Source organism: Electrona antarctica (assembly GCF_951216825.1).
Source record: "Electrona antarctica genome assembly, chromosome: 3".
Lineage (NCBI taxonomy): Eukaryota > Metazoa > Chordata > Actinopteri > Myctophiformes > Myctophidae > Electrona > Electrona antarctica.
Genome location: NC_136808.1, coordinates 16,046,143 through 16,059,239, shown reverse-complemented (window position 1 = coordinate 16,059,239; position 13,097 = coordinate 16,046,143). Strand labels below are relative to the sequence as shown.

General features: G+C 41.6%; 1 protein-coding gene across 2 annotated transcripts in view; it reads left to right on the top strand.

Annotated features, from left to right (window-relative positions):
- The first annotated feature begins 2,120 nt into the window (after positions 1 to 2,120).
- The window catches only part of dpep1 (dipeptidase 1), a 56,783-nt gene continuing 45,806 nt past the window's right edge, over positions 2,121 to 13,097 (top strand). For both annotated transcript variants that reach the window (XM_079497843.1, XM_079497844.1), the window contains exons 1-7: positions 2,121 to 2,470; positions 3,191 to 3,317; positions 7,778 to 7,910; positions 8,405 to 8,555; positions 10,264 to 10,333; positions 11,179 to 11,355; positions 12,719 to 12,803. In XM_079497843.1, the coding sequence (XP_079353969.1) occupies positions 2,340 to 2,470; positions 3,191 to 3,317; positions 7,778 to 7,910; positions 8,405 to 8,555; positions 10,264 to 10,333; positions 11,179 to 11,355; positions 12,719 to 12,803 (874 nt within the window). In that variant the 5' untranslated portion in view covers positions 2,121 to 2,339. The remainder of the gene's footprint in view (positions 2,471 to 3,190; positions 3,318 to 7,777; positions 7,911 to 8,404; positions 8,556 to 10,263; positions 10,334 to 11,178; positions 11,356 to 12,718; positions 12,804 to 13,097) is intronic.

The window sequence follows — 13,097 nt, the reverse complement described above, 5'->3', positions numbered from 1 at the left end:
TCTGTTTAGGGTACCAACAGGTGCAAAAGTGGCGCTGTTGAGCTAGAAACACAGAGAGAGAGCGTTGCATTGTTGCCTGCTAATTACAATGTGGAGCGTGCGTGCATGCGACAGACAGGGAGGGAAGGAGGGAGAGAGAATACCACACTGAGAGAGAGTGTTGTAGCTGCTTACCACACGGTAACTCTGTCATTTCTCAATAGTTTTGGACACGGGGCAGCTCGCCGAAACCGGGCCGGCACCCTGGGCGCGTTCCTGTGGGTCTGGAAGTTCCGGGGACCCCCCGGGGACCCCCACACAGAATTGCACCACTCAATTCACACAGGTGTGATTTTGCAATAAATCAGTATTTCATCATGGTTTAAAATACTACATAAGTTGTAACTTGTATAGTATTACAGCATAATAAATGATCATTGATTAACTGGCCATGGCCCAGCTGAACGAACGGCTATGTAAGTTCAATGATACCCCAAAAGCCCTTGGAGATAGCGAGGTCCGGGAGGTCCACTGTCAGTTGAAGTGAAAAGGTTAACTGTTCTTTGTTGACAATCTAAACCTTCCTATAAATCTAGAACTCAAAGTTCCATGGTGTTGCATGAATCCTTTCAGAAGTTATGCACCTTTTTGTGATGGGCCACTACCAGTGCCACACCCACCCCCTTTTGGACAATCATGTTTCATCTTCCTATAACCATGACAAACGTTTTCGCAAAGTTCTGTGATGTAATGTTTCAATTTAGTTTAGCCCCTATAAGCAGTTCTGGCACTAAATGTTGTGCCAATCTGTTCATAACTTTTAGAGATATCTCTAAAGCCCTAACCACACCAAAGGGTCAAGAGTCTCAAGACGGTTTTAGCGTTGTCCCTGCAGTGTGATATGTCTTGTTGCACGTTGACCCACGTTGACCCATGTTAACCCTACTGCCCTTCCTGTCGGATCCTGACCCTACTGATTCAACACATGGAATTCAATGGCCCAAACCACACCCAAGGGTCGAGACGGTTTTAGCGTTAACTCCTTGCAACCGTTTGGACCCAATGAGTTGCATAGTGACCCTTTGGTGTGGTTATAGGGCTTTAGATAACTCTTTTGGCAGAGGTGATGATAATTATGACAAAGTACTTTACACAGAACAGATTAAAAGACACAATACAACTACAAAGAAGATATGTCATAAAATATATTAATCTGGCCAAGAGGAAACAAAATAAAGGACATATTGTAAATAATAAAACAATATGGCCAAGAGGAAACAAAAGAAAGGACATATTGTAAATAATAAAACAAGGAGAGGAAGCGGCGAAGGGATTAAAGTCTTTATAAAAGTGAAGAGATTTAAAGGACCACTTCACCACTTTTCAACTTCTCTTCCTATAATTGGTCCTAACTAATGTTCATGATAAAATACCACCATTTTTTCCTACTCAGTCTGTGTCTCATAGGAAGGATGTGGGCAGTTCAGAAACCCGTCCACCAGTGACATCATCGATGGTGAATCCAAGCTAATAGAAATGGCAGGCTTTCTTTTCCTGAAAAGTTGCAATGCAAAAGTTGAAGCCATCGTTCTCACGATAATACAAATCTAAATATATTTAAAAAAAAATCTGCCTAATGATGTCACTGGTGGACGGGTGTCCGAACTGCCCAAAGCCCTCCTATGAATCACAGACTGAGTAGGAAAAAAATGGTGGTGTTTTATCATGAACATTAGTGAGGACCAATTATATGAAGAGATGTTGAAAAGTGGTGAAGTGGTCCTTTAAAAGATAGTACTGTGTTTACTATAGTTTGAGAAGCTCAGGCAATAAAAGCTGAGGAGCCTTGACAGCAAAAGCGAACCGGAATTTGGGAAGACAAGCTTGTAGGCAGTGTGATGAGACCACAGGAATGACACATCAAATCTTGAGTCTACTTTGTTTATAAGGACTATGGGTCTGCTTAGCAAATCAGGAACTTTACACATTAACCCACATGTTAGTTACAGCATAAACTACCAGATTTATGACTGGAAAATATATAAAGAGTGATAAGGGAGGAGGAGCAATGGGCAAATATAGACTCCAGCTAAAACCCACAAGAGTTCTGGAAGAGGAGACAGAGAGGAATTCAGGGAGAATACAAACATTTGTAAAAGGTTGCAACAGACAGTCAACGGTGCAGAGGGAGCAGCCACAACTTTGAGGCAGTTGCAGAAAAGTTTCTCCAGATACCTTAGAGGTTAGAGGTCAAGTCAAGGTCACATAGCGTTGCCTGTGCTTTTGTCGGAATTGTACCAGTGGTCAAGGAGTGGAGAGGAAAGTATCTTCATTAAGGGTGCACTAGTAAGGAGCGAGAAATGTTGCCAGGAGTTGTACATGTGTATAGGGTGTTGTGTGTCATATCATGCATCCTCCCACAGCTCTCAGCCGAGGACACATACATGACCAGGGCTCTACAGCTCATGTCTGAGACGCCACTCATCGATGGGTAAGTGACTCCAAACAACTTAAACCCTTTTATGCTGAGTTTGCCCGGAGAGCCCAAGGGGTCTATACTAGGCCCCCTCCTTCCTTCTTTCTACAACAAATATTTATATACTTTGTGATCTTGTAGATCTGCTATGTTTGCCAAATGTTCATGTTGTATAGCGACACTATGATTCAAGTGGCTAAGACTGATGCTAGAGGAAATTACCCTTTTGGGTAAACAATTTACCGGTAATCAAGACATTTTAGCTGTTTTTCAGTCTACTGTCATTTTGTACCTCATGCACAATGTTAAGTTACAGTGCATGTCGTTGCTGTCGGGTGGAAACCTCATATGTCCAAAACTGATCATTTTCAGGATTCAAATGAAAAAGTAGCCAAAATATAGCAGATCTACAATCTTGACACATTTTGATCTTTGCTACTTTTGTGTGACGCTGTAATATGACGAAGTAAGACATTCATTTACGAAACAACATAAAAAGTTAAGAGGTTTCAGCATGATTCCAACAGTGTGCTGTGTGCACTAAGCAGCAGCCAGTAAACAGTCACATTCCGCAATAAAAGCAACAGCTTGAAGTCATTTGCCGCGCTGACCAGGCAGAATGTGAGAAATCTTCCCCCTAGTCATATGTGTTTATCTTATGATGAGCCTGTAAAGGAGATGAGCTCTACAATGCATAATGTATCTGTGTGTGCCCTTTGCCTTCTGATTGTTCAGCCATAATGACCTGCCTTGGCAGTTAAGGAAGCAGTTCAATAACCAGCTGAACAAAGTGGATCTGAACACAATCAACAATACACACACTAACATTCCCAAGATCAAGGAGGGGCGGCTGGGGGCACAGGTACGCATGCACGTACACACACGCGCGCACACACACACACACACACACACACACACACACACACACACACACACACACACACACACACACACACACACACACACACACACACACACACACACATGCATGCATGCACACACACATGCACAGTAGACGCAGTATGCCGAGGTAGAATGTTATATTGTGATATACGGTCTGTATGATTTGTCCTTTTTCATCTAAAGGTACCCCAATACGTTTATCTTGTCTGAGTTGAGTTATTTTCAAAGCTGAAAGAGCTTAGAATGAGCAGTGCTTTACGGTGCTTACCAACAGCCAGTCAGACTAGAGAATCTATCTAACAAATCTGGCCATATACCATAGCTTAAAGAGAGAGAGAGAGACGCTGTGTGCTGGTTATATTTGTTTTATAACCATATAGCCTTATGGTTATAAAACAAATTGTATCCTACTCATCTTTGTTTGTGTTCTGTTTCACGTTATTGCTGAGTGACGCACACATGCGAGAGTGGGGGGGGGGGGGGGGGGGGATAGCAGTAGACTACCCGGGGGAAATAAATTATTCCCTAGTCTGGAGGTGTGGTCAGTACATCCTCCTATAACACTTGCCAGAATGCAAGAGATCACAATGTCCATGGACTGGGGTGTGTACTGTCCCGGATAATCTCATGAGCCCTTTAATAACATCTTCTCTCGCCAATAGAGTATGCGCGTGACATCATCATCAAACCCGGAAGTTATGCAGGAATGCCTACTGAGTGGCAAAAACGACTTTCTGCCTTGACAACCCATGCATCCAAACAGAAAAGTCCTATCTGATTGCATTAAACAACATTAAACAATGTTAAACTCACTTTGCATGTTGCTTTGCCACTCGATTTGCCACTCGATGTGCCATTCATTTTAAGCATGCGCATACCCTCTATAGAGAGTATGCACATGCATGATTTTCCCATCAGGACACGCCCCCCTCATCTAGACTGAGTGGCAAAACATTGAGCAGCATGAAGTGTTGGAGTTTGGAAGCTCTCGTTGGAAATCACTCAACCACCCTGCGTACCACCTGTTTCTAAATGTCACATAATGCAGGAGGCAGCAAAATGTTGTGTTATTGAAAACAAGCACTTCCAAACTCTGACACTCTGAAAAATAATCAATTGCAGGGCATTTCTTGACAGAAAGTAGCTCATAACGTTTCTATGGTGGATTTTCATGAAACAAAGACTTTGCAGATAGAAAGAGGATAATTCAAGCTTTTCGTTCAGCTGCAATGTTAGACAGGACTTTTCTGTTTGCATGAATGGGCTGTCAAGGCCAGAAAGTAGTTTTTTGCCACTCAGTCAGCGTTCCCGCATAACTTCCAGGTACGACGATGTCACTCGCATACCCTCTATTATAACAATTTACAATTCAGGCATTCAGCAGACAGGATGACAGGATGAAGAAGGTGTTTGTGAAAGGCAACGTAGCCCAGCCCGTCTAATATACTCGTGTAGCCAGACGATCAGAGAAATCCACTTACCAATCAAAATCCAATTTATGGGGTTGAAGTGCAGAGACAACCAGTGCTAACAAGCCCACTGCTGCCTTATAAATCCAATCCTGGATACCATCCCACTATGAAGGACCAGTCTTTGCATTGGTCCTGCAATTATTCCACCCAGGTTTAGCCCCTATATTGAAATTAGATGTCACCAGATGTGTAGAGATCTCTTAAGTGGCTATGTGAGACTACATCTAATAAAGTATGTCACTTTCCAATGTGAGACAATCAGAGGCGTCAAGACATGCTCTCCAATTCTTGCAAACATGAAACCAGATTTGTATATTAATCTGTGATTGTGATTACTCTCACTGTTCATGACAAATATTAGAAGCATGCAGTGGAATTACCATGACAGTACACTCCCTTGTCATCTGATCTGAATGAATGTATCTTTCTTGGCCCCATTCATCCAGGCGTTCTGTGATCTGACAACATTTTGGTTATTGGGAAAGCTGTGCCCTATTACTATATGACCAAGCATGACATAACATTTACAAAACTAGCAAATAAAGCTTATCACTGTAAAATCCTTGGTGTTCATTTATACATTTGTAACTGGGAGTGTTCAAATGTAACCAAACTTGTGGTTCGGGCCGCTACGCGGCCCTCACCCCTAGCACCATGCGTCGCCAATCTTGTCAAAATTGCGGGATCAGACGATCTCCAGAGAAAAAGTCTTGATTCCGCAGAGAACATTCCTAATTCAGTGGAGAACAACCCTTGATTGCTCTCCTGAGCGGCTGTGGCTCAGGAGGTAGAGCAGGTCGTCCAATGATCCCTGGGTCGGCGGTTCGAACCCTGGCTCCTCCTGTCCACATGTCGAAGTGTCCTTGGGCAAGACACTGAACCCTACATTGCCTCCAATGAGTCGGTCGGTGCAAGCTCGCCACCATTGGTGTGTGAATGTGGGAAGTGAGGACGCTGGCGTCGACTGTTCGCCGCTTCACCTCCCAATGTATGAATGAATGAACCATTGTAAAGCGCTTTGAGCACTTGGAAAAGCGCTATAAAAATGCAATTCATTATTATTATTATTATTATTCCGTGGACATTAACTTATTTAACGTAAAATCAAGCTAAATTTGATTTTGTTTTAATAATCAAAGGACGGACATTATTATGTGCCATACTAATTTAGTCCATAGAGTTTAGTCCCCCAGCACTCCCACCTCACCATGAACAAATCCTTATTATAGTACCTAAATTACTACCTACCAGGGCCGGTTGTAGCCTGGCCCACTAGGGTGGGCATCCCTGCACGCGCCGCATAGCGTAATAACCCCCCGAAATGCATAGAAAACTATGTGATCATCATATCAGATTATCTATCTGTCTTCTCCTTCTTTAACCAACAGTAACCCAATTTCCATCAGCACCCTGTCGGTTAACAGCACTGATGGTAAACAGAGCTCAGATGCTCTAAATTTCTCTAAAAATGCTGCACACCCAATCAGAAATGATATATGGTATTGATATTTTGTGGTATTCTTTTATATTGGCTAAAAATATATAAAAAATATTCTCCATAACATTTGATTGATTTGATTGAGTCTGTCCAGTGCCTCAGAGGTGCATAAAGTTCATGCTACAGTACCATGCAAGGCCAAAACAAATTTATTATGGAATACTGTAATCAAGTAATTGTTATTGTTTATTGACTGTCTTACGTCAAACTGTGAATATCAGCAGTCAAAGGATTTTTATTGCAGATGATTTAAGTACAGTGTTCTTTGTCCTCTTGATAATTACGCTTTTATATTGTTTATGCAATAAACAGCATTAACCGACAGCAACACAGTTCCCTAAAAGATAATTTGTCCGACAGCAACAGTTCCCTAAAAGATGATCGTCATGCTAGTTATATATTAATCTGTCCGACAGCAACACAGTTCCCTAAAAGATGATCGCCCGTGCCAGGGCCCCTCCTACGTCTCACCAGGTCCACTCCTGTTCTCACCAGGCCCAGGACCTGTGCGATCAAATCCCGATTTACGTCCCAGTAGCTACCCTCGATCAGTCCATCAGGGAATGAGCAAGGCCACACAATCCATTGCTCCGGAACTACTCTGCCTCTATATATATATATATATCAAAAAGGGAAAAACCTTCCAAGGAAGGGACTGCACACTCCAGGGAACAAAGAAGGACAACTTACTGCATCAACTTATTTATTAGCACAACGTTTCGCCGTGGAGTGTGCAAGTTCCCTGGAGTGTGCAGTCCCTTCCTTGGAAGGTTTTTTCCCTTTTTGATGTCTATGCCTGCCTTATTCCTCCCGGACATTCCCCAGTCTCCAGTGGAAACATCCGGGAGGATTCCACATACGTTCAACATGCGTGCACACATTTGTTTGTTGTTGTTGCCATCACTCCGTGAAACAAATGTAAAGTCTTACCTTGTAGAGTTTGATAGTAGAAGTTGCACGGAGGAGTCGAAGAGATGATAATGAAAATGTGATTACGTCCATTCTCTTTCTCTTGCCGTTTCGTGTGCTCGTGTGGTTCTATGGGAGAACCTATGTGATGGTCTCATGTCATCTTCATAGATGGACCCTCACAGGTCCACTTGGTTACATTTGTACACTCTTAAATAAATGCAGGGTTTTACTGTGTATTGTATTATTACAAATGTACATGCTTAACCTCTGCTCATTCTGAAGATACTACTCTCTCGAGACAGAGTGCTCACTCGATTTTCAAATGGTTGTGCCAAAAAGTCTATACATCAGAAGTGCTGAAAATTATTTTAAAAATAAAGTGGATGTATATTTTTAAATATATTTCCATGAACAGATGACAAATGACAAACTAGTTTACTGCTTCCTGTCGCAACTTTTGCAAGGTGAAGACAGTGGAAGAGTGTGTCTGGCTTGAGAGACATACTAAATATTGTATTGCCTTGTGTCCTCTTTTAGTTCTGGTCTGCCTATGTCCCATGTGACTCCCAGTATAAAGACGCTGTCAGGCAGACTCTGGAACAGATCGATGTTGTCCACAGGATGTGTCATAAATACCCGGAGACATTCATGTTTGCCACTAGCAGCCAAGGTGAGACTGCCAGTGATGGACACACTTATTGGTGAAAGTGAAAGCGGCTCTGTCAAATTTGTACTTGAGTTAAAATACAGGAGTACTCCAGTACTTATCCCAGAAATCTACAAGCTCACAAATGTGTCCCATCACAATGCGTTCTGAGCTTGTAGATTTCTATTGCTTGTAGTTTGTAGATTTCTACTGCTATTTCACTATATTTTAAATACAGATTAACTGGTTCATTCATAATGTACCTTTTCCCTTCTTGGAAATGTCAAATTACATTTTGTCTTTGAAATGTAGCAGCCGCTCAGCGTGAAAGTCACAGAAAGTATCCAAAAATGCAAACACTCAAGCAAAGTACAGATACTCTACTTATGTACAGTACTCAAGTAATTGTACTTTTGCTATCCACCACTGTTTAGTGCTAATGCTACTTTGATCTCAGTTCCCCAGCCAGCTGCTTCATGTACCTGTATGGTTGCTTTGGTGTCTGTACTCCTCCACAGACATCAGGGAGGCCTTCCGTCAAAACAAGACAGCCAGTCTGATAGGAGTGGAAGGAGGTCACTCTCTGGACAGCAGCCTGGGCACCCTGCGTGTCATGTACCACCTGGGAGTCCGCTACCTCACCCTCACACACTCCTGTAACACACCATGGTAGGACAAAGCAATATCTATCACTCTCTCTCACATGCACGCGCACAAACACACACGCACTCAGCCTCGGGCCATGTCTGTGTGCACTTTTGAGTGGCTGGTCAAACTGTGCCTCTTTTGTTGTGTGTGAGTGTGCAGGCCGGATTCCTGCTGAGATTATTATGATTTGTAGTCAAATCGTGTGGAAGTACCTAACACCTGGAGTAGCTAACCAACATGCCAAAACAACAACCCTGCAACAATGTGCAACATCACTACCAACTTTTGAGTCAAAAGTTAGATTCATCTGCATGGCTGCATTTTAACGGAATCTATCCTGTTTGGCTCAAGTCTAAACCACAACAAGTCCCTGAGTTTCACGGTTAGAGTGGGTGTGAATGTAGTGACAAATTAGGAAGAGGTCACTTACTTGGGTTGTATCTTGGATAACAAACTCACGGGTGAAAAAATGGCAATGAAAGTGATCTCTATAGGTCAACCAGAGAACTCGTTTTTGGGGCAGGATATCCCCTTATGTCAACAGCAGTGCTATGAGGACCTTGGCCTGTGCCCTCATCCAGTGCCACTTTGACTATGCTTGTACTTCATGGTACAGAGGTATCTCTAAGCCATTGAAAACTAAGCTGCAGACCTCCCAAAACAAGCTTGTGAGGTTACTATTAAAATTGAACCCCAGGTCTCATCTTACCTCTGCCCACTTTAGTAGCCTGGGATGGCTAAGAGCGGAGGAGAGAGTATCTCAGCTCTCATTGTGTCTGGTCTTCAAGATCCTAGATGCCTCTGTTCCTATAAGTACCTGCTGGGTTACCTGCCCAGAGTGAGGGAAGCTCACTCAACCAGAGGAAGTTCATATGATCTAGTTCCCCCCAGTAAAATGCATTTTACTATGCAGCCACTACTCTGTGGAATGCACCCCCTCCAGCCCTGAAATAGTTAAATTCTCTTGCGAGATTTACTGTAGGAAAGACTTTAAATCATGGCTCCATCTTCACACTAACTGGTCATACAGTTGGGTGCCAAAGATATTGTCCCTTATCATTTGACCCATTTAGGCCTGACCTCAACATTTTAAAAAATCCTTCTAAATCCTCCAGTTTTCTGAAATAAATATTTTCACGATTTTTCAAAAATAGCAGACCTACAAAGCTCGTAGCGCGCCACTCGGTGGCGCGCTATGAGCTTGTAGATCTGCTATTTTTCAATAGCTAAATTATAATGTTTAAAACACCAAAAGGGGTTCCCGCCCAAAATGGGTTAACTGTCCTTTTGCGCAGATCACGCAAACCTCAGCAAAAAGAAAAGGACAATATCGATGGCCTCCAACTGTAGTTAGTTTCCGACCCTGGATAGCCTCTCATCTCCCATGCTCTGGACTCTTCTCTTAGGGTACCTCTTGTCCTATATGTGTATAGTTTCATGTTACATGGTGGACCACAATGGAAACAAGCAAAGCCTTTTTTGTGTCTAAGTCCATTTGGCGTTTCTTTAAATCAGTAATTTTTTGTAATTTTCTTAAACTGCCAATAAAGTATTCTATCTCTATCTATCTATCTATCTATCTATCTATCTATCTATCTATCTATCTATCTATCTATCTATCTATCTATCTATCTATCTATCTATCTATCTATCTATCTATCTATCTATCTATCTATCTATCTATCTATCTATCTATCTATCTATCTATCTATCTCTATCTGTCCCTCAGGGCCGATAACTGGCTTGTGGATACTGGTTCAGAGGTATCTGAACACGATGGACTGTCTCCATTTGGGAAGGTTAGTTAAAACAAGGTTGGGAAAAGAACTTTAATTTCATATCCTTAGAATATCCAGTGGTGGACAAAGTAGTCAACCCCAGTACTTGAGTCAAAGTATAGATACTCTAATATTACTCAAATATTACTCAACTACAAGATGCCTTTGCTCATTCAAATTTGTACTTGAGCATGTACCAGAGAATTTGCTTTACAAACACTATACTTTTGAATATTGTTAAAAGCACATATTTTTGAATATTTATATTCAAAAATATGTGCTTTTAACAATATTCAAATGTGGAATTACATATCAACACTGCTGTATTGAAATTTAGAAATGTTCCCAAAAATAAATTACATTTAAAACAAATCTCAAAACTTGTAAAAAATGGCACATATACAAGCTCACAAGGTGTCGAATTGAAAACATACAGTAGATTACCTGCTTAAAAGTGTATCACCCCACCTTATTTTATTCCACCAATTTCCAGCTAGAATCACTGCACCGTAGTTTCAGTCTCCAACTGTCTGAATGTCCTTCAACATGGCTAAACTGTCTGAATGTCCTTCAACATGGCTAAACTGTCTGAATGTCCTTCAACATGGCTAAACTGATGATCATGACCCAATACATGAACTATCACACAGTCAGACATATAATGAGGATGGTCTATGAATTATTGAATTATGAATTATCCACTATCCCTATATACTGTGTTGACTGGTATCCCCTAGGTGTCTATACTAGATACCGCTACTTTTTCCCTTGCGACAAGTGCCCCCCCCCCCCAGACTAGGGATGTTGGGTACATGTGGTTAATAACAATATACTGTCTGTGTCACCCTGCTTGCCTACAACAATAGCAACTGGTCAAGGAAATGAACCGCCTTGGGATGCTGATTGACCTGGCCCATGTCACAGTGAAGGTGATGAACCAGGTGCTGAACATGTCCACGGCTCCAGTCATCTTCAGCCATTCATCTGCCTATGCTGTCTGTCCGCACAAGAGGAATGTACCTGATGATATCCTGAAGAAAGTGGTAAGTGAGGGGAAAGTGAGAGGAGACTAATGCGTGTGTAATGTGAGCATGTGTAAATCAGTGGTTCTCATACAATTTCAGAGACCCCCAGTTTGGTATATAAACCTGACTGCCAGATTGCAGCAGTATTGAGTGGACCTGTGAGGTTTATTTGTACATGTTGTTACAGACCTATAGGGGTCCATTTGGGTCCTAATGATCAGTGATTTAGCTGGGGACCACCTAGAACCTCAAAGACCACTGGAGAGGTCTCTAGACTGCGCTGAAATAAACATATACAGTCCAATTGAATGCACATGCAGTGCAGGGTGAAAAAATAAATGCTTCATGGTAAAACCAAATTGGATATATGGACGTCGGACTGAGCTTATTATGCTTCAAGATGAATAATATTGATGCCACTGAATTCACCTTGGGAAAACATCCAGCCTTTTCAGAATATTATCTTACATAACACAGAATCTGGGAGGGAGAGTCAAGTCTGAAAATGTCCACCACAATACAATATTGCTACTCTCAGAGCCCTGTCCTTGTGCACATCCATTCAACCTGGATGTGGAACGTCCTTCAACTGTTGCTTGTTATCTCTGACAGCTGATAGGTGTTTGTGTGTGTGTGTGTGTGTGTGCGTGCATGCATGCGTGCGTGCGTGCGTGCGTGCGTGCGTGCGTGCAAGTGTGTTTTTTTTCTGTTTTATCTATCAATGTTTGTGCACACCGCCAGTAGGCCAATCCGTCAACAACTGTTATTTAAAGGAACTACAACATGCATTTTAAATCTGTTTTTAACATTTAATATCATATTGTTTATGTGCCTCGAACGTATTTCTAATGTTTTGAGCCTAAATCGCCACTCTGATATAACCACTCCATGTCATTTCTGTCTGGGTTCTAAAGCAGTTTTTAGCTGCAGTACCACAATGTCCTGATGTGGTGGGGACGTTGTGTATGCAAATTATTTTCTCCGCAACATTAATTAACATTAATTAAATCCTATATTATACATCGGCTATTCGAAAATAGCTGATCTACAAGCTCACAATGTGTTGCAGACTTGCGTGTGTAAGTTTGACAAATTCTGACAGATTTGAGCATTTTGATGCAAATATGTTTGTACTTTTACTCAAGTACAATTCTGAATACATTACTTTTGCTTTACAGAGTATTTCTACATTGTGGTAATGCTACATTTGCTTGAGTAGAAAAACTTGAAGGATCTTGAACACTCATTATCTCCCTAAATGAGTCTGGTTTAATAGTATCATGTCATGGGAACTGGAGCGAGGCTCCAGAGCATCTAAAAGTGGTTGCATGGACATTGGCTTAAATTAATTTAAAGGATTTTCACAAATATGTCTCTGCAGAGTGAAAAGAAAGGCATCGTCATGGTGAACTTCTACAATGACTATGTCACCTGCAGCAAGACCGCTACCCTCTCTGATGTCGCTGGTAAATTATTACACTGCTGAAGGTCTCATTAGCTATCCTTACCTTTAACCACTAATACAGATAAAAAGGTTCATTAAGTACAAAGGAGGAATAGACTATTTCTTTGAAAAGGCCTAATCTGGAATCTGCGTGCGTGTGTGCACACACGTGCGTGCGTGTGTGTGTGTATATACACACACCAATTATGTATATAATATTATATATATATTCTAGATTCATTGTGCATAAAGCTAAATATTTCAAACCTTTTTTTTGTTTTAATCTTGTTAATTTTTGCTACTCAATATTTGGTGT